At 44.1% G+C, this 27,420-nt stretch overlaps 1 protein-coding gene across 3 annotated transcripts in view; it reads left to right on the top strand.

Moving 5' to 3' along the window:
- The window catches only part of SCaMC (Short Calcium-binding Mitochondrial Carrier), a 63,848-nt gene continuing 36,428 nt past the window's right edge, over positions 1-27,420 (top strand). The window contains exons 1-6 of one of the 3 annotated variants that reach the window (XR_016290745.1): positions 1-578; positions 1,474-1,600; positions 1,680-1,767; positions 5,139-5,250; positions 12,684-12,842; positions 23,364-23,510. Coding sequence is in view for 2 of the 3 variants with exons in the window: in XM_089581478.1 (XP_089437604.1) it covers positions 369-578; positions 1,474-1,600; positions 1,680-1,767; positions 5,139-5,250; positions 12,684-12,842; positions 23,364-23,510 (843 nt within the window). In the remaining variant the exon portion in view is untranslated. The remainder of the gene's footprint in view (positions 579-1,473; positions 1,601-1,679; positions 1,768-5,138; positions 5,251-12,683; positions 12,843-23,363; positions 23,511-27,420) is intronic. The other 2 variants (XM_089581479.1, XM_089581478.1) reach the window with 2 other exon arrangements.

The following is a 27,420-nucleotide window of genomic DNA, read 5'->3' as shown; positions in this document are numbered from 1 at the left end:
CGCCGTAAGCGACAGCACTGGTGTAGCGGCGAAAGAGAAAAATTGTGGCCAGCAGATTTTCGGTCCTTAGCGTTTTGTCGGCTACGAAACATAGGTGACGTTTCGTGTGGTCCAACGGTAGCAATGTGGTGAGGCAGTCTTTGTGATATGCTTCTGTCGTACAGTTTCAGAAGCCTTTAACACAGTCTAAAGAAACGTTGCAGCAAGTCCAATGCCAACGGCAAGGTTGCCGTCGTCTGAACCGCCGTGCGTGTGCCGCAGTGTCGAGCTAATCAGCCGTGCCCCTACGGTCTGCAAGGTGGGACGCCATTCATTCATTCATTGACACAGTGGAACTTCGATATAAGCACCATGTGCTAGCGACAAACATGATACTGCAAGCGAATGGCGCCCCAAAAAACGGCCAGCCTCAGCAGCACCCACCGCATTACTACCCTGAACTGCCGACAGAGGTTGAGGAGCGACTAGAGAAGCTCTTCAGAAAATTAGACGCCAACGAAGACGGTCGAATTGACATCAATGATCTCGCCACGGGCTTGCGTAAACTGGGACTGCCACATTCTCCCGGAAGTGTAGAGGTCAGTGTCCAATGTCCCACTGCACGCAATTTTGTCCAAGGTAAGGGCGCCGCGAAGAATGCGTGCGCTCGCCGCGTGTTCAAGGTTCCTGCCTTGCACAGCAGCGTGCGCCGAGCCGTGCTACCTTTTCGTGTCAGTGTGATAAACAAGATTGCACAACAGCGGATTGACCGCGACCGATTGATTGACTAGGGAGAAATCGACGTGAACGCCTTGCTTTCTTCCTAGTCGTGCTCTTTAGCGCCGTTCTTTCCTTTTTTTTTCATTGCCTAAAACTTTTTCGCGTTCCATAGTGGTAGCGTTGTTGCACTCTCGTCTAACAATGTGTTGACCTGCGTGCTGCGTTGATCAGCGTGATGTCCAATGCGTTAATGTTATGGGCCAGGGAAAACTGCTCACTAATAGCCTAGAAAAACAACAACGCTGTGTGGCTGCGGCTACTCGAGCGTGCAATGCTGTATTGGTTCCGGTGTTGCGCATACACACAAGGCCGCAGGAATATTATATGCAGTGTCGTTAGAGATCAGGTGGGCAGCATCGTTTGTTGAAGCATTCTGATAACTCGTGTTTTCATTCTGCGGGTTCTGAAGTTTGTAACGGAGTGGCAAGCTTCACGATTTTTTTTAGTTTGTTGGCCAGCTGTTAGTTTGATAGTGTTGAAGCATGTATGTGGACCCCATTCAACAATAAACATGTTAGTTGATGCTTTGTAGGCAAGATTTATTGATTTGATCTTCCTGTTTCCGCATGGATAACAGTGGTGTTATTATGAGCTGCAGACATTGTTAACAGACAAACATACTTAAAATCAAACATTCTAAATAGTGCTGCTTAGGTGCAGTTTGTTGACTTGATTATCCTGTCGTTTTCTTTTCTTATTTTTATTTTTGAATAGAAGTTTATAACAGCATCAGACACTGGCAAGGATGGCACTGTGGATTTTGCAGAGTTTGTGCACTACATCATTGAGCATGAGAAGAATTTGATGGTTGTTTTTAAAAGCCTCGATGCAAACAGTGATGGTAAGTCTCCAAAGTCAAGTAAGGTTTTTGTGTGTTCTTTTGTACAGTTCTCATGCATTTTCTTTTTTCATTACCAAAGGTTCACTTGATGCAAACGAGATTAAGACATCATTCCAGAGCCTTGGAATTCATATTGACCATGATGAAGCTGTTAGACTGCTGAAGCGGTAAGTTTTCATTTAAAGGCTGACAGTCAAAATATAAGTATCAAAGTGATGTAAATGCATGCCCTCATCCACTCTTTAGACAGGTTAAAATATGCATTGTAATATATGGCAGTCACTGCAGTTTAATAACCTGCCCAAAATGAAAATAGTATAGCAGTTCATGCATGGTAAGCACCTGTGCTTTTAGTTTATTGATTTGTTGTAGTTTCCATTGACTACCGCTGGCACTGCTGCATCCTGTGCTTCCATATTATCTGTGGGTCGTATTTTTAAAGTTATAGCTGTAAGGCTCCCATTCGGCGGAAAATGCGGCCTCCAGGCGACTGCGTCCGGCGTTGTTGTGGCACAGAATTCCGGACTGGTTGAAAAGGTTTGACGTTGCACGTGGAGTGGCGGAATTGATTCAAGCTTTACATAAATTGTGATTACAAGGTTGCAACATGACTCAAATGTCATTATGACATGCAAGGACGTAACGTAAATTGGGGAAAAGAGGGGTAATTAGTGAGGAATCAAACACTTGACCTTGGACTGCGAGTCAGACACACTACCCCTAGGCCACACAGGTGTGTTTGTTCATATGACTTGTTTAAAGCGGAGTTTTATATGTATGTCATGTGCTCTTTCACATAGTGTGGTAGCTTACGATTGCATGCTGATGAGTATTTGAGTAACTAGAGAGGCACTGATCAAGGGAGTAGTGATTAAGCAAGAAGCAAAGTCGGTAGGGGGTGAGTGTATCAAATGACTGTATGCTTGTCATGTCATTTTAGTGTGTCATGTGATCTGGTTACGTTTATGGAGCACGTGATCATGTATCCCCAGATTTTTTGCCATGCATTGCGGTTGCGGTGGTGAAACAGGGCATTGATATTGGCAGAGCTGGGTGTTTTCATGAAGCACAAATGGCAGTAACATGCCGTGGGGGTCAGTGCTGTGTACAGGCGCATGGACTGCAGAGCTGTATTAATTAAAGGATGCATTTTTTGTTGTTGCATGGAATTAAACTTTGCTGGGGTTGTGCAGATTGCTGTTCTGGCATAGTCTCATTTTCTTTCGCTTACAGCTGAACTAGGCTGATATATGTTTTGCCCATGCTGACATCCGGTCACTTTTGTAGGCCTACGAGTTGTCAGAGTGAATGTTGCATAACATATAGTAGTGCAAAGATGCTAGAGGAAAGAAAATGCGGTGCAATCATGCACAGTTCTAAAGTAGGATATTTAAGTTGTTTAGACATGGGAATAATTTTGGCATTGCCTGCCATAGCCAGATCATTAAATCTCAACCATAGTTTTTTGAAGTTTGTATAGAGCTGTATTTGTGTCGTGAATTCAGAATATCAGCAAGTAGAATTTTATTGGCTTATTGATCAGCAGTATTTTGGCATGGATGCATGCTAAAAATGTTTATTTTTTTTTTTTGCATGCTCTTGTATCAATCCATTTCGTGAATATGGAGCATTATCTGCACTTCTGGTATGAGACAGCGTTAGTTGTTACTGACCAGCATAATGAAGTGCATTTTTGCTTGGAAAACAGCCTTTATTCTGAATGCCAGGGCGCAGTCAGACATCTGATTAGCAAATTTTTATGTGCCAGTGCTCCACTGTGGTTGATGAGACATGTTGTTTATTGTAACATGCTCTGGATTCATTTTTCTCTTTATATGAGTATTTTTTTTCCTTTTTGTCTCTCTCAGAACATGATGTTTACATTAAAGCTAAAACACTTGTCATTGTACTGAAGGAGAAATACACTTTCACCTAAAAAACTGAATAAAGTGAGTGTATAAGATTTAGGTGAAAATTAGTGCTCTTATTTTACTCTGAAACTTCTAATAAAACTGAAAGAAACATGAGCAGAACATTTTGGAATGTGTAGGTACAGTTGGCTATTCAATTAACCTGAGCAGTGTGCTGCGCTGAAAATAGAAAAACAGGACACACAACATGGGAACGTAGATAGTGCTCTGCTTGTTCATGCTATTTCTGTGCTCTTCTGTTGCCTGTACAGTGTACTTGTTCATGCTGCTTCTATGCTCCCCAATTATGTGTAAAGTTTACCTGTTTCCAAAATACTGCACTGCTAAAGTTAATTATTCAAAACCAACTATTCCCTTTTGGCTTCAAATTCACACCATGTGACATGCAAAGATGCATCTCTGTGCCATCTGCTCGTGTTGTGTGCGTTATTGAGACCACTGCTTGGGCGAGTGTGGGGCCTTTTGTGTTTGCAGGTATCTCATTTCATTTGCTTCTACCTGTCATCCACTGTTTATGGGGTTGTAGAGTGGGTCACAACATCTGTGAGCTACAACACGTGTGCAGATGTTGTGATATCGTTACTAACCTGGCTGCTTGTATGTTATAGCTCATTATTGCAGCTCGCAATTTCTGTCAGTCATTGTGCAGCTGAGGCAAAAGTGCATAGCGCAAGCTGCTGAGCAGCAGGTATAAGTGAATGAGCTGGCGTGTTTGCGAGTATAAAAGGCCATGCATCTGCCAAAGTTGGAATCTGGACAGGTAGTGCAGCACGCTAGTGGCAGGTCACATGGTCATGGATTTTCGCAAGTGTCCACGTGGTCTGTAAAACTTCCAAGGCCAGCTGTGCATGCTTGAAGCATATGAACAGTTATGTGTCAAGCTTAGATGTTTGCATTGTGATGTAGCTTCAAATTATGCCCAGCAACTCAATAAGCTAGCAAAGTAGTGGTTCTTGAATAGTAAAACATGCAAGTTTGTAGTTTTGCTGCCTCTATCCTGCTAAATAAACAGTGTGAATAAAGACAAAACACACTCTAACCTAGTGGCAGGCCCCAATCTGTCTTCATTCTCACTTGCTATAGATTACTTCGTCATCTTGTGTCTTCACTTTTTGCCATACGAGGTCTTTTCTGTAGCATGTAATGTGCAGCAATATTGAGCTGTACTGGTAGCATGCAGTCATTTAAAAAAAAATGAAAATCTGTTTTTGAGGAAAGGAAATGACTCAGTTACTGTCTCGCATACCTCGGTGGACACCTGAACCGCGCCGTAAGGGAAGGGATAAAGGAGGGAGTGAGAGAAGAAAGGAAGGAAGAGGTGCCGTAGTGGAGGTCTCGGGAATAATTTCATCCACCTGGGGATCTTTAATGTGCACTGACATTGCACAGCACACGGGCACCTTTTGCGTTTTGCCTCCATTGAAACGTGGCTGCCGTGGTTGGGTTTGAACCCGGGTGCTTCGGCTCAGTAGACGAATGCCTTAACCACTCAGCCATTGCGGCGGGTCGCAGTCATTCAATATGAATGGTGATTTGTTTCATCGCTGTTTTGAGTGAGTTAGAGGTGCACATTCACTGAAGAGGTGAATGATTATTTACTTCTTCAGAATGGACAAGGATGGTTCGCTCACCATCAGCTTTGAAGAATGGCGTGATTACCTGCTCTTCCACCCTAGCTCCGAGATCCATGATATCATTCATCACTGGAGACATGCTACTGTAAGTGTTGCAACTTTGTGTATTCTGCCACATGTATTCTTTTGTTGTAGTATAATGGGTATAGTAAAATGGAGGAAGTTCGAATTGTGCAATTTGTCTAAACATGTAACTTGTAAATACTCACTGCTAAATTTCAAAACCAATGCTCTGCTCAGCACTTGTGTGTGATTCTTTTTCTTTGTCCTGCATCCTATTTCACTCTGAGCTTCTGAAACATGAGCTTTCACCAACTATGGTCAGATACAAGCAAAGAATGCAGTGGTGAATGCCCCTCAGAGGAGGCTCTCCAGCCGATGGTGTCAACCGACCGCATTGACATCGAGGTTAATCCCATTTCTTGGAGGACCCTGTCACCTGCAATGTCACACTAGGGGAATTAACCACGGCAGTGTAACAATCGCTCGACGCCATTAGCTGCGGGGCTTCCTTTGAGGGATGTTTGCCACTGCTATCTTGTTGCAGCTTGAAATGGTTGATTTGAAGTGTAGCAGGTTCAAGCTCTGCAATAGGAACTCTCTATCAAATTCATATGTGCTAAGGCCCCATTATAGCAAGTTCAGGTTATTTGAGTTCATTGCTTTATTTGTAGCTTTAAGTTAGTTGTCCCCATGTTGTGAGTTAAAAGCATTTCAAAGCAGTGCCCAGATATGAAACTCTACATAACATGAAGGGTGAACATTCATATAGTTGTATGAGTATTAGTGAAGCCACTGGAGTCCACATGAAGCACTACCAGTGATTTTCTGCTTTCATATTTTTATCTGGGCAAGGTGAAAAATGTTCTCATCATGATGCCATGTTATTCCCAGCTCTTTTTACTTGGGTTATCACATCGATGACAGCTATAAAGAGTTTGGGCAAAAGAGCCATCAGGTATCAATGCTACCTGTTCATGGCTGTGCACATAATGTCATGAACATGTCAAACTTGCACAAAAAGTGAGTGTAATGGAGAAAGGAAAGGGACAAGGCTGGAGGGGGGGCAAACAAGAAAGGAGGTACGGCAGTCTCTAATTGAAGGGAACGAGGGAGGAGCAACTGCCCCCTTTTTATGTGCCAGCTTACGACGGTGCACATGTTGCAGCCACATACTGACATCTTTCGAAACTGGTACCGTATTGCCAGGAAGGGAAGAGTGCATTGGTGGAGTTGCTAACACAGGTCATCAGTTTGGTTCAGTGTCTGTCTTGTCGCTTAAGTTATTTTAGAGTCTGTTTCCCTCATCGCTGCAGTTGTTTTGACATCTCTCCACTTTTATCAAAATATTTTATGGCACATTTTTTTTTTGTCACTCCGTGAGTTGGCGAGAGCAAAGGTTTGCTGAACAACAGCCACTGGGTACAAAGCACGAGGTGCAACCTGCTGTGTGTACTGTAAACTGCATGAGCGTGCCGAGTAACTCAGAGTTGCGAGTCAGGGTAGGATGTCACCATCAGACAGCATACCTAATGCAGTTAGTGGCTAGAATAGGATATTTTCTAGGAGGAAACTTCGGTTGTTTAGGCATTATGAAAATGACCTAACTGGACATCTGGGTTTTACTCCATCCACATTGTTAGCGGAACATGAAATTTTTTTTTTTCCCATTAACCTGTATTTGTTGGCTGATGTCCCCAATCATAACTGCAAAAAGCAGATTTTTTGTCAGCTGCCTAGAGAATAATGCAACACTGTGAATATCTTTTTTTTTTTTATGCACATTGCTACTGTAGCCGATTGTTATACAGGTATTACTCCATGTGATGCATTCTAAAGGAACGGCAAGTAACGGTCACACACCATACCCATTCGAATGAATGAAGGTTCCTTACTTGAAAAGAGATGGCAGGATTTCGTTGCTGTGTTCTAACCTCTTAAGCACTCACAAGTTTCATCACGCCTCTCTTGCAGTGCTTTCTTTAGGCAAGAAATTTTCATCTCAAGATGGTGCGTTGTCTTCTTTGAGCTCTTGCATGATGCAGCGAAGGTTGAGTTCTATTTGAGGTGACCCATCCTCTGATGAAGTGCCCTGGCAGCAGATTTCTCTAGAGGTTTTAGTACATAGTGAGATGTGCATTGGATTGAGTAGTTTTGTGTTGAGAGTAGTTTTTCTTATCAAACTTTCTACCATGACTTGTTCCCTTGCTCTCTCCTAATTCATTCGATGCATTTGATGACATATCCCCTCAAGGCAGCTTCCTCGCCTCCGGTGTTTTATCACAGTCTGTACAAGTCGGACTGTTAGAAAAGACTGCTGGGATTCCAGTTGGCAGGTGGGCTCTAATCTAGGTTGTCTGTCAGTAGTTTTCATCCTTGAACTGACTGCAAAGGACGCACTCGACTTTAACCTTGCTGGTTTTCTCCCATACTTTTGTCAGATATGCTGCTCAACCACACTGCTAATTGTTCCGAGTTGGACTAGCACTTATGGTAGTGGATGCCTGGATCCTTTATAGAGCTATGTTTTCACAACAGTTCACCACATTTGCATGCCATGCTGCCCCTTTGCTTAGCATTTTGATGAAAGGCAATTGATCTGGTAGACATGGCGGCCTGACTGGTGACTGTCTGACTGGCTGCACGAGCTACCACAAGTGCTTTGCAGAAAGTGTGATCTTTGCCGAGCCGTGGTCATTTGAGAAAAAAGGACCCATTTTTTTATTGATCCAGCAGCTGTAGATAAGTATTGCTCGTGCCACTTGCATAATAATTAGGCACTCCGCATGCATCTGCAGAGGCTTTTGCTAACAGTGGTTTCGGTCAACCTGTCTGGATATTGTAGTCATGGTCAGCAGTGCTTACAAGTGTAACGAGGACCACTCACGCTGGCGTAATCAGCACAACACAGCACAACTCGGTAGGTTATACTGACCTGCTTGTATGGTGCTGTTACTATACATTGCATTTCACTGTATATTAACAGGCCTTAGCAGTCTACTTTTAGAACTCCAGCATATAAGCGCTTCATGTTAGTAGACTTAACATACACTCTGCATGTTTATATGAGACATCTGTGATATGATGAACAGTGTGCGTTGTCAAACTATTCTTGAAATCACAGCCTTTGCTATGGGCGTGGGTGGTGTGTTAGTGGCAAAAGCAACTCGTAAATTGTGCCTACACCTGCTGTTAGAGACAAGGTTTTTTTTTTATATAACATGCCTGTCCAGGACAGTAATAATCGCTAATGTTGTACCATCTGCAATATCTTGCAGTGCAGAAAGTACCATAGAGGCGATAATGAAAGACATGCATGCTCTTTCTCCTTTTTTGTTTTGCATTTTGTCTGCTTATAGACTCTGCCTTTTTTGTAACATGCTCATTTACACACATGAACAGGTGTGAAAGAAGGCGTAAAAAAGTTTGAGGGCAGAATTCAAGGTGACCTTGTTACACTCGAATTTGTAGATATAGTTGAACCTTTTTATAACGAAGTTGAAGGGGCCCAGCAATTACATCGTTATAGCCGTAGCTTCGTTATAACCCATGTTGACCAAGCTTCTTTGGGGAATCGTCATTCCTTCATTATATCCATTATTTCTTTATTTATAAACTGTTTTGTTATAATGAGGTTTGACTATTTTAAAAGGTAGTATGCGAAGATACTGGTTGTTTTCTGGAACTTGCTGACTGCTGCGTGCATGTGAGTTTATCTTACAGCTGACCTGCCAATACTGCCTTAACCTTCTGAAAGCAGTTGGGTCTTTAAAAACTGACATTATGCTGTCGATCAAAGGCAAAATCTCAAAAGCAGCTTTCCTAAAGAGCAAGAACCTCATTACCATGATGGTTGAAGCCTTTGTTGAGACTGGCACTGCAGCTGTCTTGAATGTGTTGAAAGTGCTCAGTGGTTTGAGGCTAGGATTAACTGGAGCATTGTAAAGCCATGCCACAGCAGCTGTGTGCAGTGAGCATTTTGTCATCTGCCTTGTGGTAGCAGGTGACAGTGTTCCACCTATTTATCGTCTCCATGGGCAGTTTGTTTGGGGCAAAAAAATGGTAGTGGAGGTTTTTTAAACAATCTATCGGTGGCTTGTTGCGGCTTCATTCTAGGCACTGTGTTGGAGAACAGGTGCATGACAAAAACCTCTGCATTTTTCTAATGCACTTACCATCACCTGCTGTAACATGCTCTTTGGAAGCTATGGCCAGTGTTCTGTCATGGCACCATGATGTCCCTTGTGAGCCATTGACCCACCATGGTGGCTCAGTAGCTGTGGTGTTTGTATACTAAGCTCAAAGTTGCAGGATTGAGTCCTAGCTGTGGGGGCTGCATTTCGATGGAAGTAAAATGCAAATATGCCAATGTGCTGTGGAATTCAGCTCACACTAGATGATCTGAACTGGTCGAAATTGATGTGGAGCCTCCCACTACATCTCTCGTAGCCCACTTGCAGCTTCGGCACAGTAAACCCGAAATACCACAGGTGCAAGCTTTCTGTGAAAAGGCAAATAAAATTTGTAGAGTTTAACAGTAAAAGTCTCATTTTACGAAGTGTTATTTTTTTCACTTATATGCAGGAATAAAAAGTGACCAGACTTAAATGTTATTCCTGTTATCTGTTGTGGGGGGGGGTTGAGCTTCTTGAGCGGCTGGAGTGCGCACCCGCTGCTGCTGTTTCGTTCGTTAGAGAGATCCCCCGTGGGGTGTCCACAAGCGGAATACGGGCGGCCGCGCTACTTGTTCTCCCTTGCAAGGGAAGCTCTTTCGAAAACAGCTGTGAATCACCCGCCCTTCCGTTCTTCCTGCTTTGGCCTCGCGTCCCCATTGGGTCACTCCGAGTGACAACTTGTCTCTGCGAGAGGCCCCGAGCGGGAAATGAACAGGGAGACCGCCACGAACGGCACGAAATGAGCCATCGACGTGCGACCTGTGTCGTCAAGATGTGCTCCGCGTATTCCCCATCCTCCTCGTGTTGTGCTGCAAGCAATTTAACCCTTCGGTTGGCCGTGCTCCATGCGATCGCTATTAGCTGTGCTGTCACGCACAGCCTGCTTTGCGCGCGTGGCTCCACGGGCCTGCTTGAGGGTGCTGCGGCGGAGCTATGGGTTGTACCAAGATCTTGGGATTAGTGCAGCGTCCTGTAATGCAGCTTTCTATGTAATTAACACTTGTGCTCTCAAATAACTGCGCCTTCCTTCCTTCGGAGTGAGAGCGCAGGCGCGCACCAAACGCTGGCAGTACCCTCAGCTGGCTCTGGCCTGCACCCGCGTCATGTGGGCGAAGTGCCACCTAATTAACACACCTGTCACTGGGTGCTGCTAAAGCCCACACTGTGCACAGTAGCCGATGGGTAAAATTTGAGTCCTTTTATTACAGTAAAGGTCGAGTTTAGATAGAGCTGCAGCATTGTAGATTTTGGGTCATTGTAATGAGACTGGAAAGGAACTGACATAGATGGATGCTTTGATATACTTGTTCAGAACACTAATAAAATGCACATTATTTCACTCATTAACTTATTGCTATCGAACTTCATTATTGTAAATGAATAAAATGTGTCCAAATATCGACCACCGCAGTGGCTCAGTGGCTATGGTGCTTGGCTGCTGACCCGGAAAACACTTGTTCAATCCCGGCCTCGGCGGTTGCATTTTGATGGAGGCGAAATGCTAAAGGCCCGTGTATTGCGCAGTGTCGGCGCACGGCTCTAGTATTTTGCAGAGGTTATCTCCGGTGCACTATCTATGCACTGGTCTTGTTTGTCTAAAATGTCCAGACCCCTGGTCAGTGGCCCTTTAAACACGTTTACATGAATACGACAGTGGGCATCATATTGTGTCGGAGACAGACTCTCTCTGTTTTACTATATTTTTACTTTTATGACTAGGCCTCAAGGCTGTCGCCGGACGCTCCCTCCTCAGATTTTTTTTTACTCCATGTGAGCTTGTAGGTGTGTGTGAAAATGGAAGGCGCTGCGGAAAGCATGCACGCAAGGAGCAGACGACACGACGAACCGGTTACGCTCACCCTTCATCCGTCAGTCAGAACGCATCAATGGAATGCCTTTAGCAAAAGTTTTCAGTATGATGTCAGCCCGAAGGCTCGGGAGCCATAGTAGAGGATGAGGACATTTGCTTCTGGAAGGAAAGAACAAACGGGCTTTGATTTGAATTTTTACAGCTTTTCGGGGCGCGCATGGCTCTAGTATTTTGCAGAGGTTATATTTGGCACCTCATCTATGCAGTGGGCTTGTTTTTCTAAAATGTCGAGACCCTTGGTGAGTTGCCCTTTAAAGAACCCCAGGTGGTCGAAATTATCCCCTTATAGCCCTCATAGCCCGAGTTTCTTTGGGATGTTAAACCCCATAAAAACCAAACCAAGCTACCCAGATATCTAACACTACTACTGTGTCAGAACTTGGCTTGTTACACATTGTTTTGTATGTCTTTTTGAATGTATTGCTGGTGCTTCAGCTGAGCTATGGTAGTCACTGGATATGTGCTGATCACAAGGGTGCTGCTAGGGGCTAGTTGGATTGACATGACAGAAAAGAAAAGCACGGACACAGAACGACAGAGCACCTGTGTTGTTCGTATTGATTGCCGTGTTTGCACTGCTCCATTTTGAGATGTACTGGCTTGTTTTTTTTACATAAAATTCTCAGACCTTTATATGTAGCATCCTGGAGCTTGGATCATAGTAAGGTTTCTCATGGGACCTTTAAAATGAAAACTGGAACCTAGATCACTAGGAGTAATAATTTATTTACCACTGCAAGACCACTGTGACTTATATACAATAGCTACCATTTTAAACATTGTGCATCTCCATCTCTGTAGAACCGCCTTATTAACAATTTTTGTTTGTAGATTTTAAGCATTTTAATACGTTTTATTTTTGATACTTTTATTCATTGTCAGTTTGTAGAGCATGGTTTGAATAACTTGCGCTTGCCTTGTATGAGAACTATTAGGTGCGTTAATTATAGGGGATGTTTTGTATACATGGTTCTGTGGCCCAACTGTACCAGTACTGCCATATTTAACCTATAAAACTTCTTACACTGATAGCTAGTTTTAGGCACCAGCTGTGGAGGGGTGCATTGTCTTTTTTTTTTCATGCTGACGACGCATGGTTGTTGGAAGAAGTTGCAATCTGTAGAAGTGATTGTTGCAAACCGTGACAGCTGAAGAGGATGGCTTCAGATACAACAAAAAATTAATTTAATCAATGTGCTATAATTTGGGATTATCTGGAGGGAGTGTGAACTATAGTAGGCTAAAAGTGTTGAGAACAGACGTGGCATTGTCTACTTTTCTCTGCGTTGTGAGAGTTTGTATCAGAGCCTTTGATAAGTTTGTCTTCTGTTTTGCTTGGCAGCTGGAAGCCCTAATTATCCTCACACAAAGAAAAGTTTCATGCTAAGCTATTCTATGTGCGCCTGCTGCCTTGGTAGGCTTGTGCTTCTTTGAAAACAAGTGTGCCTAGAATATTTTTGTTTTGTTCCCCAGTTTGTGGATATTGGTGAAGACTCACTGGTGCCAGATGATTTCACGGAAGAAGAGATCCACACAGGCATGTGGTGGCGACATTTGGTAGCTGGGGGAGTTGCTGGAGCAGTTTCACGAACGTGTACTGCCCCTCTAGACCGCCTGAAAGTCTTCCTGCAGGTATGTACCTCAGCAGCCCTTCTTGGAAGTTTGCCTTTCAAATCTTAGTGGTTGAAATTTACGGCAAATTCTAGTTGTCTTGCCGTCATTTCAATTTCCTTTTGCATTATTTGTATCTTTGACTGCAGAGCTGATACTGCCTTTGCACAAAAAAAATTCCAGTTCCTTTGAATTTGTAGTGTTTCATTTTCTTTGGAAGCCCTTAGTGCCTTAATAGCTAGACAGCAAGGCCAGTGCAGGTAGTATAGTTGTCAGAACAGCACAGTAACACTGTAACCTTATTTTTACCAACCAGGATTTAAGCATGATGACTTCATCTATGGTGCCGGTACATTTACAGCTTAGAACCGCTTTCTTTGAAGGAAAAAAACCAACGCTATTGAAGGCAGTGCCTGCGGAGCGTTGTTTGGGGGCACACAGCTAGTTGTGGGCAAAGGCAGCAGAACTTCGAAATCTCCCCATCAGTGACGTCATCACTGAGTTTCTCCGCACTTCTCCCATGCTGTGTGGAGAAGTCACCATTTTAAATTCTCTTGCAAAAAAATCTTGGCATGTTTTTTTCTACAGCCTACATAGATTTGGATCCTTGAATATCATGGAATTTTCAAAAAGTGATGCAGCTGCCCTTTAAGTAATGAGAAGTAAAACATGAGTTTTGTTGACTAATGTAAGAGGGTAAAATATACCTACATTTTTTTCTTGCTTATGGCTATTAAGTGACACATACATGACTTATTTTTTGTACCTTAGTTCTTTTTAATTGAAAAAGCATTTGACCTGGGCATATCTGAAATCTGAACTTTCTGTTTTGAGCACATTCATGCAATTTAATGACAGGGCATATATTTTTGTATGCAGCAGAAAATGTGAATGCAGTCAGCTTGTAACGCTCTAAAAGTATGCATTTCATGACAGCTTGAACAGTCACACTAGCATTGCACGGGCCTCATTCTGAGGCTCGAGCATGGTGTGAGCTCGAGACTCAAAGCTGAAGCTTGGCCCAGGCCTGCTACATTACCACTCTACTGAGCTCGAGCACTGCCCGCCAAGCTCGGCGTGAGGCCTGGGTATGCCTGGAGGCCCACTTGTGCAGGAGCTCATGAGGTGAATTGCTCACTGTGTGCAAGTAGATTTCTACAACAGCTACAATACAAGTAAAGAAGTGGCCAGCAAATGCGCTCAGATTGCAGCAACGCTTGAAAAAGTTGGTATGATAAACACACACAAATAAAAACAAGATAAGGCAGGTTTACCCGCTCAGCTTTATGAACAGCGATCTCGCCTGTGTGTAGCCCCGTAGTTCAGAGAGTCAAATAAAAACTGTTGCATATGTGCATAAATGAACAACTTTGTGTTATTTTGAGGTTTCTAATCAGTCATTTTTTACGGCACGTGGTGTCTAAATATTAAAACGGCCTCAAAGTGGTAGCAATGACATTTTTTTTTTTATGAACATGATCTTGCAGGTTAAATTCATGGCCACACTGGCTGCGTTTTGATGGAGGTGAAAATCAAAAGTGCCTCTTTATTACGTATCATGTGTTAAAGGAGCCTTTTGTGGCCTCAACCAATGTGCTATAGGGGATATTCAAAATTCCGCAAGTGCGCTTTCCCACATAACTATGTTGCCAAAAACAAGATGGCTGACTTCGCTATAAAGAAACTACATGGGCTACAGGACAGGCGCTAAAGGTGTGGATAGAATGTAAGAAACGCATTTTGGAAGAATCAAACTAAAAAACTAGTCTTTTCTTGCTTTGTTTCAGCTGGAAACGCATGGTCAGCCATCTTGTTTTGGGCAACATTGTTATGCGGGAAAGTGCACTTGCGGAATTTTGTATATTCCCTATTCCCCATGACAATTCTGGTAGCTTATAGATGTGTTTTTGGGAGGTCAAGGCACACAATCAAAGACGATCTTGGAATAGGTGGCTGCATCAAGCAGTCTAAGGAGGGTCCTTCTCTAGTGCTTCTTTTAAGGCTTCAGATGTCCATTTGAGTGTTAACACAAAACCAAGCAGATAGCTGGAACAGCCCAAGGTAGTGGTGCTCAGTACTTTAGTAGGCAAATGCGGTCTTGCAAATGGACCGTCTATAAGGCGTTACGATGCTCTACTATGAACGCCGCTGCTGGGTTTTGCACTTAAGAACCTGTGAGAGCGATAGCTCTACTTGATGCACCAATCCCGCTCAACACCACGTGACCTGTTTGCTGTCTGAAATTGGCCTTCAGTCTAGACAGGATCAAAATGTGCCTTGGTTGGAAAAAAGAGGCAGAAAAAGAACACTCAATCCACGACTGGGAGTCAAACCCGCAACGGCGAGAACAGGTCAGCTTCACAGGACGTTGTGTGAGACCACTAGGCTATCGCCACAGCCAAACACGCCTTATGTTAAACTGTACCACATTCTCGCACTGTGCACTGCAGAGCATTGTCTTCAACTTTCACCTGCTCCGTCCGGCGCACTCATTGTCGTCTTCTACGTAGCACTAATCCACACTCAAAATTAGACCCACCTCCCAAGTTTGACCTTGCCCGATCTGGACCAGAATCGATTTCCAACTATAATTGAGCATACCCGACACGATGGCGGCCTCCAAATTTGGCCCGGGCCACTCCAAAAATTTGGGCTGAGCCACTCCCGAAATTTGACCTTGGCCGATCTGGACCATAATTGATGTTAAACCACCATTGAGCGTGCCCGACACGATGGCGGCCTCCAAATTTGGGCCAGCCCTTTGCCAAAATACTATCACTCGACCTCTGGTTATAACCGTGGTTAAACACTGCCTAACTTTTTTGCTGCTGCTCTTGAATCACTCAAAAACGCCCTTCAGCTATATGTGTCGTGTCGTTCAAAGTGGCTGTACATGTGCGTTTGAAGTTACTTGGACATTGCACTGTGAGTGAAGCTGATGAAATTCAGTCTACAAATGACATAGTTAATTCATTCTCTCATTCTGTGTCAATGAAGATCTCCCTGGAAAGATTTTAATGCCGGAATTCCTTCACTTCCAAGACGTTCTGAGCTGCAGGCCAAAAAACATAAAACCATTAGTGTCCGTAATTTTTCCCGCTTCAGGGAAATGCAACTGCAGTCAAACTCTCATATTTCGAGCTCGGAAAAAATGCCTGCTAGTTCGATATAACATGTAATTCGATATGAAAGTAGCAAGAAATTTAACATACAAACACATTGAAATAGAAAAAAAAATGTATTTTTATGATTGTCACTTACTGTGCGCAGAATACTGAGCGAAATAGTCGCAAATTTTTTGTTTTTTTATCTTTGCTGCCTGGGAGAAAACATATTCTTCAGTGTTATTGATGGCTTCCAAACAGCTGTGAATGCAGCCTTCTGTCGATTCACAATAGCGATGAATCATGCTAAGCGCATGGTGCATGTCGAAGCATGTGGGTACACATTTGATAAGTCGCCACAATTCGCAGTAGTGGTATCCTGATTGTCTGTGACATCGCCAATGATGCCTTTGTCTGCAAGCTCTTCCGCGGTCTCAGCCCCATCACAGATAGCACCAGGAAATTTAGACCACTGGTTCCGCAGTTCATCAAGACCTGCGGCAGCTTTGTCTAACTCTCCCGACAAAAGAATTTGCTCCGTCTTCTCCGAGAAAGCAGAGACCAGAATGATGGAAGCAGTTCTGTATAGTTTAATTTTTAACATCATTCCACGACTCACTCAGCATAGACAGGGTCTCAGAGGTTGATTTTTAGGTATCTTTCACCCCTCAGGTTCTGCAGGAGGCGTTATATCAGACATTTCCTACAGCTACAGTCACCGCGCAAGTTATCCCCTAGTCCAGGGGTTGGAGCATCGCTGTAGTGTTTGCCAGCTGGAAGCGAAGTGCAATGTTGCTGGAACTAGCACTGCAGCGGTGGGCACAGCTGTTGTCTACGATGAGGCAGACATTGTGATCTTGGCCTACCAGGTCATTCGAAGATTTCAGCTACTTGGCAAAAAGTTTACAGGTCATCCACGCTCTTAGATTGGACCTGTAGATCACCGAAAGTGCGGTCTGCAAGCATCACAGAGACTTGCTTTTTCTGCCGGGTCTCTTCTCCGCTTTTGCCTGAATGTCAGCCTTGTTCAAAATGGTGCTCAGCAGGCTTCTTGGAACCTTGTACGCTGTGGTGACTTTGGATTTCTTGTCTCCTCATTCAACTCGCTTGATAATTTTCGATTTCAGAAGGTGAGATTCTGCCGTTTTATCGCTGCCATCGCACGCACGCAGAGACAGCAAAAAACGCGCTAAATTGTCGATGGCAGCACGGTGCACCATACATGCGAACTGCATGACAACACTGGCACAACTGGCGCAACGAGCTAAAAACGCATGTTCTGGTTGGTTGGGCACATGCCTGCCGCCTACGTTATGTAAAATCCACATCATCATTGGTCTGCTCACTCTACGTAGCACCATAGCACCAGTAGCACGTGCAAGTCCATGCGGAAAAGCTAACCTCCAGAAATGTGCTGAGGGAAAGCCAATTTCTTGAGTAGTATGGAGTTGCCCAAAGTTCGATCTATTAGATGTGATGGTTAATTTTTGACCGATGTAGCCGTATATTTTCTTGTACATTCACGGTGTAGCCTTACGGTGCTCATAAATTATTCTATGTAAAGGGTAATTCGATCTGAGTTCAATATAACTGGGTTCGACTGTATAGCAAACATCAAAAGATTAGCAAATGTAAGCATTCAGTAATCTTCTTTTTTTCTCAGCCCGAGCCGTGGCCCTGTTTCATCCATGTCACTGCTAGAGCACCTAGAAGTGTATTTACTCTACAATAATATATCGAAAGCTGGACACGGGCCATGAGCATTGTGCGCTTGCTTCAGGTGTGTCAGCTCTTGGAAATAGTTCCTGAAGGTGCTTCTGCCCTCATAATCTTGCTTTATCAGGTTTACCCGCACAGATGTCTATGCCAGTGAGCACGGTGCAATGTTGGAGCATGTGTCATAGTAGCTGGTAATGTTAGGAATGCCTTCTCTACAGCAGTGAGGACAGACAAAAATATTGAAGTGTTAAATTCTTGTTTCTGAATGGCGCGCTTAGCTTCATAGCATATGGTTGTGGAGCTGGCTTTGCCAGTAATGCATTCTGATGCAGCAGTCGGTACACTCAGTTCTTAATCTTGGATGCTGTAGTTTAGGTTCTAGCATGTGTTCTTGGACGTGGCGTTGCCATCAACGGCTTTTTATTCAAAGCTCCAGGAGCCACATATGCAAGCAACAAAACACAGAGGGCAGATGACATGCTGTATTTACTCGATTCTAACGCTTCCTTGATTGTAACGCACCTGTTTTTCAAGATCAGAAAAAAGAAGTGTAATGACTTCGATTGTAACGTGCACCGGACTTTCATGCTTCTGCAAAAAATGCGCACGTGAGGCCGCTCAATTGTCACTTGCCTTCTTTCACGTCCTCACCAGTGTCCACAGTACAGACCTTGGTAGCGCACCAAGGTGCTGCGCTGTGATAACTTCATGGCGCGTATGTCTTTCGGCGAGAGCTGTGGCGGTGGTGGTGGCGCGCTTGGCAAACTTGGCAGAGCTTCAAGACGTTTGTGCCCTGTGGATGGGAGCGGAGGCGGCAGTTGCACGCTCAGTGCGTGGCTGCTCAGCTACACGAATCTGTGCTTAGAAAGCCTCCACACACAGGGTGACCTTTTTTTAACCCGGTGTCGTAGTGAACTTGGTGCATCTTCGGAACTGATGTTTCCATGTTGGCTGAAGTCCATGTCGGCACTTTGTTGACGGGACACTTCAGATGCTTGTGGGGCCTCTTGCTATTCATGACTGTGGTAGGCAATATCGATAATATCGATGCGTAAGAAGTACCAAGCCTTCATTTTTGTGATGCTGATGACAATAGGGCATTGCTGGTGAAGTCTCATTTTCGTACTCGATTTTAACGCGCATGTTATTTTTAGGCGATGTTTTCTGGGAAAAGGTGTACATTTGAATCTAGTAAATACAGTAATAGCACTGCAGTGTTGTAGCACATTAGACTTCCTCAGATATGGTTCGGTCCATGATATCCACGCTCTCAGCTTCCAAGACCGCTTACTATAGTTAAGGAAGTACCCGTAACATGTAGTAAAAGCTTCAGGTTGTGCTTTATTTAAGTGCTGCATTTCATTGCTTAATATGCATTGGTGCAGTTGTCCACACCATTGACAGCTTAGCTTCTTGATGAAATGCTAACCTGTAACGTCAGTGCAGAGTTACAAAGTTGTAATGTACAACTGAGACAATGAAACTCATATTTAAATAAGCAATGTTTGAAATTATTCTTGTTCAGTATAATGAAGCACTTACAACATTACAAATGCAGTGGATGTTTGCATTCCTATTTCATAGTGTGCTTCTTGCTGCAAACCAGAGAATAATGCAGGACAGGGACATGCATATGCAGTTAAGGGGGGACACTGGTCTTTCAGACCAAAAAATTACCAAAAAATTGATTTTCAAAAAATGACATTTGTGGAGTCTACAGCTATTATATTCCAACTGTACCAATTTTTTTCCTTCAAGAAACCAGCTTTTTGACCATAATATTAAACACAGATCATTGAGTGGGCTGAATTTATGCAGGAGCAGGCAATTTAACAGCATGAAAATTTTGGACATCTGGCTATCTTAGTATGTCGATATCTCAGCATCTAGGACAGATAGAGATGTTGTATTAGTTGCTAAGGGAAGCTGAAGGCACAGTGTGTGCAATAATCGAAGCAGATTTGTTCAGTCACACTTCAAAAATTTATAATTTCGCAAAGTTTACCGATACACTACATTCACACCTTGAACACTGATATTCCAAGTGCTGTAAAATTACTAATGAGAGTAAAACGGAAAAACTGCTTTGATTATTGCACTCTTTACTCACCGTACTATGCAGCCGTGGATTAAAAATGATTTTTTATTGAGCAGTTTTTTTTGCACCGAGGTACTAATGAATGACTAATTAAAATTAATTATTTTGGGAACCAACTAATTTATGAGAAAGATAATTGCATTTTTGAAATCAGTATAAAAAACTGAGCAAGATAGTACAGTTTTATTAGGATTGGGCTAAAAATAAGGAAAATAGGTCTAAGACCAGTGTCCCCCCTTAAGATGTTACTAGTCAGTTAAAGCTTAGTGCATTATCTAGTCGTAGCGAATAACCAAACCCAGAAAATCAAGTAAAACTACAGCCAGGAATTCTTCATAAAAATGATATGTGAGGCACGTGCAAAGAGTGTTTTTTGCTCCGAAGTGGATAGTAATTCTTAAAATATAATTTTGAAGCGAACACTGCACAAGCTCATGTATAATGCAAGGTTTTTTGTTTTTTTTTCAGATTTTAGCATGTAAATTTCCGCCTTGTATTATATGTGGATCCAAACAATTTTCAGCCGAAATTCACAGTTCTGGTCTCGTTATTATTCAGCACTTACACCATCAGGCTTCCAGCTAGACGATGCGCTATCTAGTAGTGGCGTCGGTTCACTGTTTCGATAGTTTCTATTTCGATGCAGTTTCTCCATGCTGACCTCGCGACACCCATGCTGTCAGAAGCAGGACAGTCGCTCCTCGCATGACGTTGGGACCGCGAGAGCTGTACTTGGCTGCTTTTAAAAGGAAAGTAATAGTAGCTAGTAACCAATGATCACTAAGCCCTGACTCCGAGGACACTTCCTGGGCCCACATGCAGTGCGCCTATGTGCATGCGCAAATGCCGTAGCCGATTGCACATGCGTGCGGTGCGCAACGCAAGCGCGGCTTCCGGCGTCCAGATCTGTACATACCAGTTATTGGTGCCCGCGCTGCTGTCCTGCACACTCGCCAGAAGCAGCGTGCTAGTTTACAACAATCGGAGGACCACATGGCTACCGTGAGCACTGGGACGAGTGTGAGTTGCTGTTTTCCTCCTGGCGTGAAATTCTCTGACCAAGCGTGGTGGTGCGAGAGGGGAAGTGGGCTGGCCCCAGGCACGTGAAGATGCGTGCCCTTTTTCGACGCCTCGCACGAAGTGGCACTGGACGCAACCGCGCGGAGAGCACAGTGCGTACTTCTCGCGAGCATCCATCCAGATCACTGAGTCAAGTGCAAAATGCAGTTGCATGCAAATAAATGCTTTTGGCGAGCTTTCCTCACTTGCTTTATACGTGGATTAAAGTGTTTTTTTTTTTTCATTTTTGCCATCCCCAAATTACATTTCATATTATGTGCGGGTTTTTACAGTGTTTTGAATACTTTAGACACACAAAAAAAAGGTTGAATAATCATTTTAAAAATCATGTATCGTATTTTCTGGTGTGTAACACGCACCCTTGTATAAGATGCACCCGCCATATATGCAGGCTGTTATTGAAAAAGTTGATATAAAAGACACACCCGTGTATAAGGCGCACCCCAATTTACCCAGTTAGGCTAGTGAGGCTTAATTAAAAACGCTTGCGCGACTATCGCGAAATGCACTGTACCTGTGAGAAAAGTTCTTAAGCAACGCTAAGTGATCAAAAAAGGCAAACACTCGCGCCATACCCGCCCACGTTTTAGCAAAAAAGAAAGAAAAACGAAAGACTCTCCTTATGTCCATAACAGCATTTTATTTTTGCTTAAAACCTTTGAAGTCTTCATCTTCGGATGCGCTGTCAAAAAATTCGCCCATTTCTGGAGGCAATGTGGCTGAAGCATTCTCTTCGCATTGCGTACACGGAGCAAACAAAGTTGCAAAGGGTGACTAAAAAAAGAGCGCTGGCTTGTCTTGGCTTGTCTGGACAATGGCGAGAAGCGCGATTTTCGCCATCTTTTGGCATTTCACATTACTTTTGCTTGGGACCTCCGAAATGGCCATGTATTTGTGATTCCAGGAGCTGTCATCCCCACCATTTCATGATAAAGTTCACCTAAAAAAGTTGCGCACGGCGGTCCCAGTATTGAAATATTAACCGTGTTACAACCGCGTTATTGGTAGTGATATTTTTTCAGTGAAAAAAGCTTGAACATGAACCTGAGTGATTTCTGAACTCGCAAAAAAAAAAATCCGCGTATAAGACGCACCCTCTCATAAGACGCACCAGCGAGACTTTTGGAAAAAAAAGCCGCGTCCTATACACCGGAAAATATGGTACCTTTCAAACGCTCAAGCCCATTACATGAAAAAAAAAGAGGGGGTGTATTAAACCTATGTTGACGACCTGCAAAAATGGTAATCGGAAAGTGGGGGAGTCGACCTGCATGTGAAGGCGACGCATTTGTGGGGTGTGAGACCTATCTATGTAATCCCTGACTATTGGTCTTAATTGCAGTTGTGTTGTTGTGAAGCTCTTGCTTTTAAGGGACAGCTACAAGAACACCTGCTAGGTGTATGCACCATGTGCCCAGCGCCCAGTGCCACCCCACATCAGGTGTCGGAAAGGGGCACCCACCTCCATGTGCCTCGTGTTAGCTCCCCTTGGTGCTTGCACCATGGCACTTGATATGTGAATTTCACTTGGAGAAGAGCGGCTGCAGTACCTGCAGTCAGCTCAGACTTTTTCCGCGGAAGTCAGCGAAGCCGCGCATCCTCTAATCATAGAGATATAGCATAGCACAATCCACTTTCGCATGGAGCCACTGGGCCTGCACATTTCGCCCTGAGGACGCCATAAGGCGCCATGTGTTGGCCAGCTGTCTGTATGCCTGCCCCGTTGGGACCAGTCAGTGCGTGCACATTGGTGGTGCATAGAAGTGGATCGCGCTGTGCTAAATCTCCCTACTGATGCACGGCGCTGTGCCGGTTACGGCGCGTGGGCACCGCAGGGAGCGTGGCTGCAAACACCTGACAGGTACAGATCTTAGTGCCACTCTTCTGCCTGCTTGGGGCTGCCGCGGTGGCTCAGTGGTTATGGCGCTCGGCTGCTGACCTGAAAGACGTGGGTTTGGTCCTGACCGCGGCGGTCGAATTTTGATGGAGGCGAAATTCTAGAGGCCCATGTACTGTGCGATGTCAGTGCACGTTAAAGAACCCCAGGTGGTCGAAATTTTCGGAGCCCTTCACTACAGCGTCCGTCATAGCCTGAGTCGCTTTGGGACGTTAAACCCTTATAAACCATAAACCAAATTTCTGCCTGCTCGCGTCTTTTGCCGCGAGCATGTGCAGACCGGCTCCAGCATATATGCGGGAGCGCAGGCACGTGGCATGGTGTCGGGGCTTTGGTTGTGCATGTGCTGTGGTGCCATTGTGGAGGAGGTATGCTGAACCGAAAGCACACAAAGCAAGAGTTCCAGAAATGTTATTCGCTTGAGACTAATGCTTCGAGAATTCTAATACCAAACATTCAAATTGAATCGAATGCTGGATACTTTACTATTTTTGTTTATGGATGCTGCATAAATGAAAACAAGTAGTCTACTCATATTACATAGTGTGTTCAACTCAAGGTTGCACTATGGTAACTTTGCATTCTTCACATAAGAAGAAAATCAACGTGCAGATTAGTAATTTTGCTTCTGTTCTTTTAACCAGGTTCGAGGCAAAGAGTTCCAGTCCATCCAGCAATGCTTGCGACACATGTTGCAAGAAGGGGGTGTGGGGTCCCTTTGGCGTGGCAACGGCATCAATGTCATCAAGATAGCCCCCGAAAGTGCTCTCAAGTTCCTTGCTTATGAAAAGGTTGGCTTACACTTATTACATCTTCATGAACTTATTCATGTCATTGTCGAACAGTGGATTTTATGTGTGTTACATGAGAACCCTGACGATTAAGTATGGAAATGCAGCAAACCAGTTATGTGTACTGCTTCAACCGTATAAACGTGTATTAGGGCTGCACTTTTTTTTCCAGATTTGAGGGCCAATTTTCGGGGTGCGGCCCTACACGCGATGTGCGGAAAAAAAAAAGATTTTCTTTTTTTTTTGAAGTAAAAACACACCAATCAGGGAATGAGTGGCATTTATTCTACGTTCCATTGTCATTTGACTCCGAGCTGGTGCTGTGTTTGGTGCACCTCATCCCACAAGAAGTAGCGCAGCATGTCCGGTATCAACGCGTAGCTGTTGTTCCACACTTCCATCACATAGCTGAGCAGCTCTTCTTCCAGTTCGGGAAACTCACACGGCTTGCCTCGGAAAGCGCGCTTTTTGCAGCTTGTGTTTCTCAATGCATCCTTTTGGTTGCACTATCGTTGGACGCATTTCTCGGCCACATCGAATTTCCTGCCCGCTGCATGCTTGCTGTGTCCAAGAGCAAGCTCTCAGCCGTGTAGCTTTTAAGGTGTTTGCCCATCGTGCTAAAACTGAAACTCTCAGCGGCAGCACGTGAAAGCCACAACTGCGCTGAACTAACATGCTACTACACCTCCCATGCTTGCTTTTAGCAGCTGGAGCTGTTGATACTGATGCCGCTGATGCCGATATAGATAGCGAGAGCTCGCGGCGGAGAAAAGAGCTGACGATGATGATGGTGAGCCGCGGCACCGTGTGCCATCCGTGGGCGGCACCTGGAAGCTCGTTTGCCTGTGCATGGCCTCCGTGATCAAGTGCACCGTTGCTCGCAGCCGGAGCCGATCACGGAGGCCACGGTGCATGCATTTCGAAGGCTATTCCCGCATGGGTCGTGGAAAGTTTGGGTGTGGCCCTTACATGGATATTTTTCTTTTTAAATATTTCCTTCAGGAAAACGGTACGGCCCATACACGCATTTATACGCTATTTGTTTGCATTTTCATGACTGGGCTGCAACTTCAAACATTGAAACCTCATCTCAAATAACGAAATAGGAGCTCAAAGAAGCATTTGTAGGGAAGCAGTGATGGCATGGTTCCATAAATTATCAAGCAAGCAATAATGGAAAGGGTTGTAGACTGGGTGCATTCATTGGGTCGGTCGGATTCCTGTTGTGTACCTTCAGTTCCAGTGAATTGCACATGCTTGAAATGATCCCCACGCCCTTTCTTTTGTGTAGAAAAACACTGTAAAACTTCATTGATACATTTAAAAAAAATGGAAGAAAAAACTTATAATCTGGGAAAAGGTATGATCCAAACCCTCTAATTTTAAAATCTGTAATTGTTGACTGAGGTACAAAGGCATTTATTGATAATTTTGTTTCATACAAATGTCGATTAGCATTCCTTGGCTTAAGGTATGAACAGCCTGCTATGTAGTGTTCACAGAGGTTAGTCCACATTTGCATTGGTGGGGGGAGACTTCGAAAATGGTTTTCAAAAGTTGGCTGTACAGCTGTTGTAATAAAATCCATGGCTATACAGTCTGCAAAGAATCTTATAGATAGACGCAGCTTACACTAGAGCTCAAAACTAGATTGAAACCTCCAAAAACCTTGTTGTGACAAAAACATTGATAAAGTTTTTGGAAACACCCACTTTTTCGTTCTATGTGACAACGAAAAAGGACCAAGCATTATTTCTGAAATCGCGAATACCTAAGCATAATATATTTCCTGAAGCTAAAGAATTTTCTGTCAGGTGGTTGCAAAATGTCAAAATCGAATTTTTGAACAAAAATGTCTCACCCCACGTTAAGCGCGGAAGGAAATTCGCAACACATCCGGCCTGTCGGCGGCAATTGCAAAAGTAGCCCAAATCTCTTCCTCATCGTTTTTTGGATGCTTCGCCCCCTTGCACGTGTGCAGCGTGGGAAAGCAACCGCGGTACATGAACGTTTGAGTGCAGTGGGGCCGTGCGGGGGCCCAGGGGTCTGTGAGCCCCAAACTCCTCTGCTTAAAATAAAGTTTTTATGATGATGATGATAACCACGGTGGTTGACTGTTGCAGCGTTTTTGCTTTTCATGCTGCAAAAGCGTTGTGACAATCTCAGATGCTTTGCCCCATTGACCTTATGCACTGAGAATAAGGTGCTGCGTTTCTCCTGTTCATGACGTGTCCTTGAAGGAACAACCCGCTCATGCACCAGTATTTTTTAAAATTTTTTTTGGTGTGTCACCCCTTTGTACTAGAATTCGTCAAAGTTTTAAATGTAGTAGGCAGGAAATTGTGTTGTCCAGGAACATAAACAGGGTAGAAAATAATGTAACTGTGTCAGGTATATTTAGTGCCCGTGATTTGTTTTACTGTACAGGTGCAGCAGAAATAATAGATTAAAACCCTTTTGTCACATTCCTGGGTGCTGCGTTTCCCGGCTGCTACGTTTTCGTGAACCAGTCCCGTCCAAGCTCCCATAGAAACCCATGCAATACAAACTTGGCTGCTACGTCGCAACTGTGGCAGCCTTCTTGCATGTTATTTTGCGAATGTTATGTGGCTCACTCTGCACCAGCAGTTTGACAGCTTACATTTCGGGTATGACGACGGGGCCTGAGTGGACTTTAGACACCATCGGTGCATACCACCACCGTGTTCGGTTGCTTCCGGCATGCTGCACCCATGCCAATGCTAAGCACATTTACAGGTGGTGTAAACCATGTTGCGGTTGTTGGTGCTGCTCCATTGCTGGTGCAATGTGGGCGTGAATGACTGAAGGCCTCTCCCATGTGTCCCCCAGGCCTCTCCTATGTGTCTCCACTTAACCCTGTCCTTTGCCAGCTGCGGCCACTTTATCCCCGCAAACTTCTCAATCTCATTCGCCCATCTAACTTTCTACCGCCCCCTGCTATGGTTGGCTTCTTTTGGAATTCATTCCTTTACCCCTAAGGACCAGCAGTTAGTATCTTGCCTTCATATTACATGCCCTGTGCAAGCCCATTTCTTTTGATTTTGACTAGGATGTCATTAACCTGCATTTGTTCCCTCACCCACTCTGTCTGCTTCTGGTCTGTTAACGTTACACCCTGCAATTTTTCTTTCCATAGCTCACTGTGTTGTCCTTAAATTAAGCTGAACCCTTTTCGTTAGCCTCCACATTTCTGCCCCATAGGTGAGTACCGGTAAGATACAGCTGTTGTATACTTTTCTCTTGAGGGATATTGGTAAACTGTCATTCATGACCTGAGAAAACCTGCCATATGCGCTCCACCCATTCTTATTCTTCTAGTTATTTCCCTCTCATGATCTGGACCAGCACCTCGCTACCAATTCTGAACTGCTGTTCTCTTGTGAGACTGTTGAACATTACTTTGGTTTTCTGCATGTTAATTTTTAGACGCACCATTCTGCTCTGGCTGTCTAACTCATTGATCATGCTTTGCAGTTCATGTCCTGAGTGGCTTAGCAAGGCAATGTCATCAGCGAATCGCAAATTACTTAGGTATTCTTCATTAACTCTTACCCCCAACTGTTCTCAATTCAGGCTTCGGAATACCTTCTGTAAACAGGCAGTGAATAGCATTGGCGAGATCATGTCTCCCTGCCTGATACCCTTCATCATTGGAATTTTATTGCTTACTGTATGGAGGACTATGGTAGCTGTGCAGTCATAGATATCTTGCAATATTTGCACATAAGACTCCTCTACACCCTGATTGCACAATGCCTACATGACAGCCGAGGTTTCCACTGAGTGAAATGCTTTCTCATAATCAATGAAGGCTGTATATAGGGGTTGGCTACATTCTGTGCATTTCTCTGTCACCTGATATATATTGTGAATATTGTCTCTTGTCGAG

Source organism: Amblyomma mixtum, chromosome 3 (genome assembly GCF_055824585.1).
Source record: "Amblyomma mixtum isolate Tamu chromosome 3, ASM5582458v1, whole genome shotgun sequence".
Lineage (NCBI taxonomy): Eukaryota > Metazoa > Arthropoda > Arachnida > Ixodida > Ixodidae > Amblyomma > Amblyomma mixtum.
The sequence above is the reverse complement of the archived record's forward strand: the minus strand, read 5'-3'. Positions and strand labels throughout refer to the sequence as shown.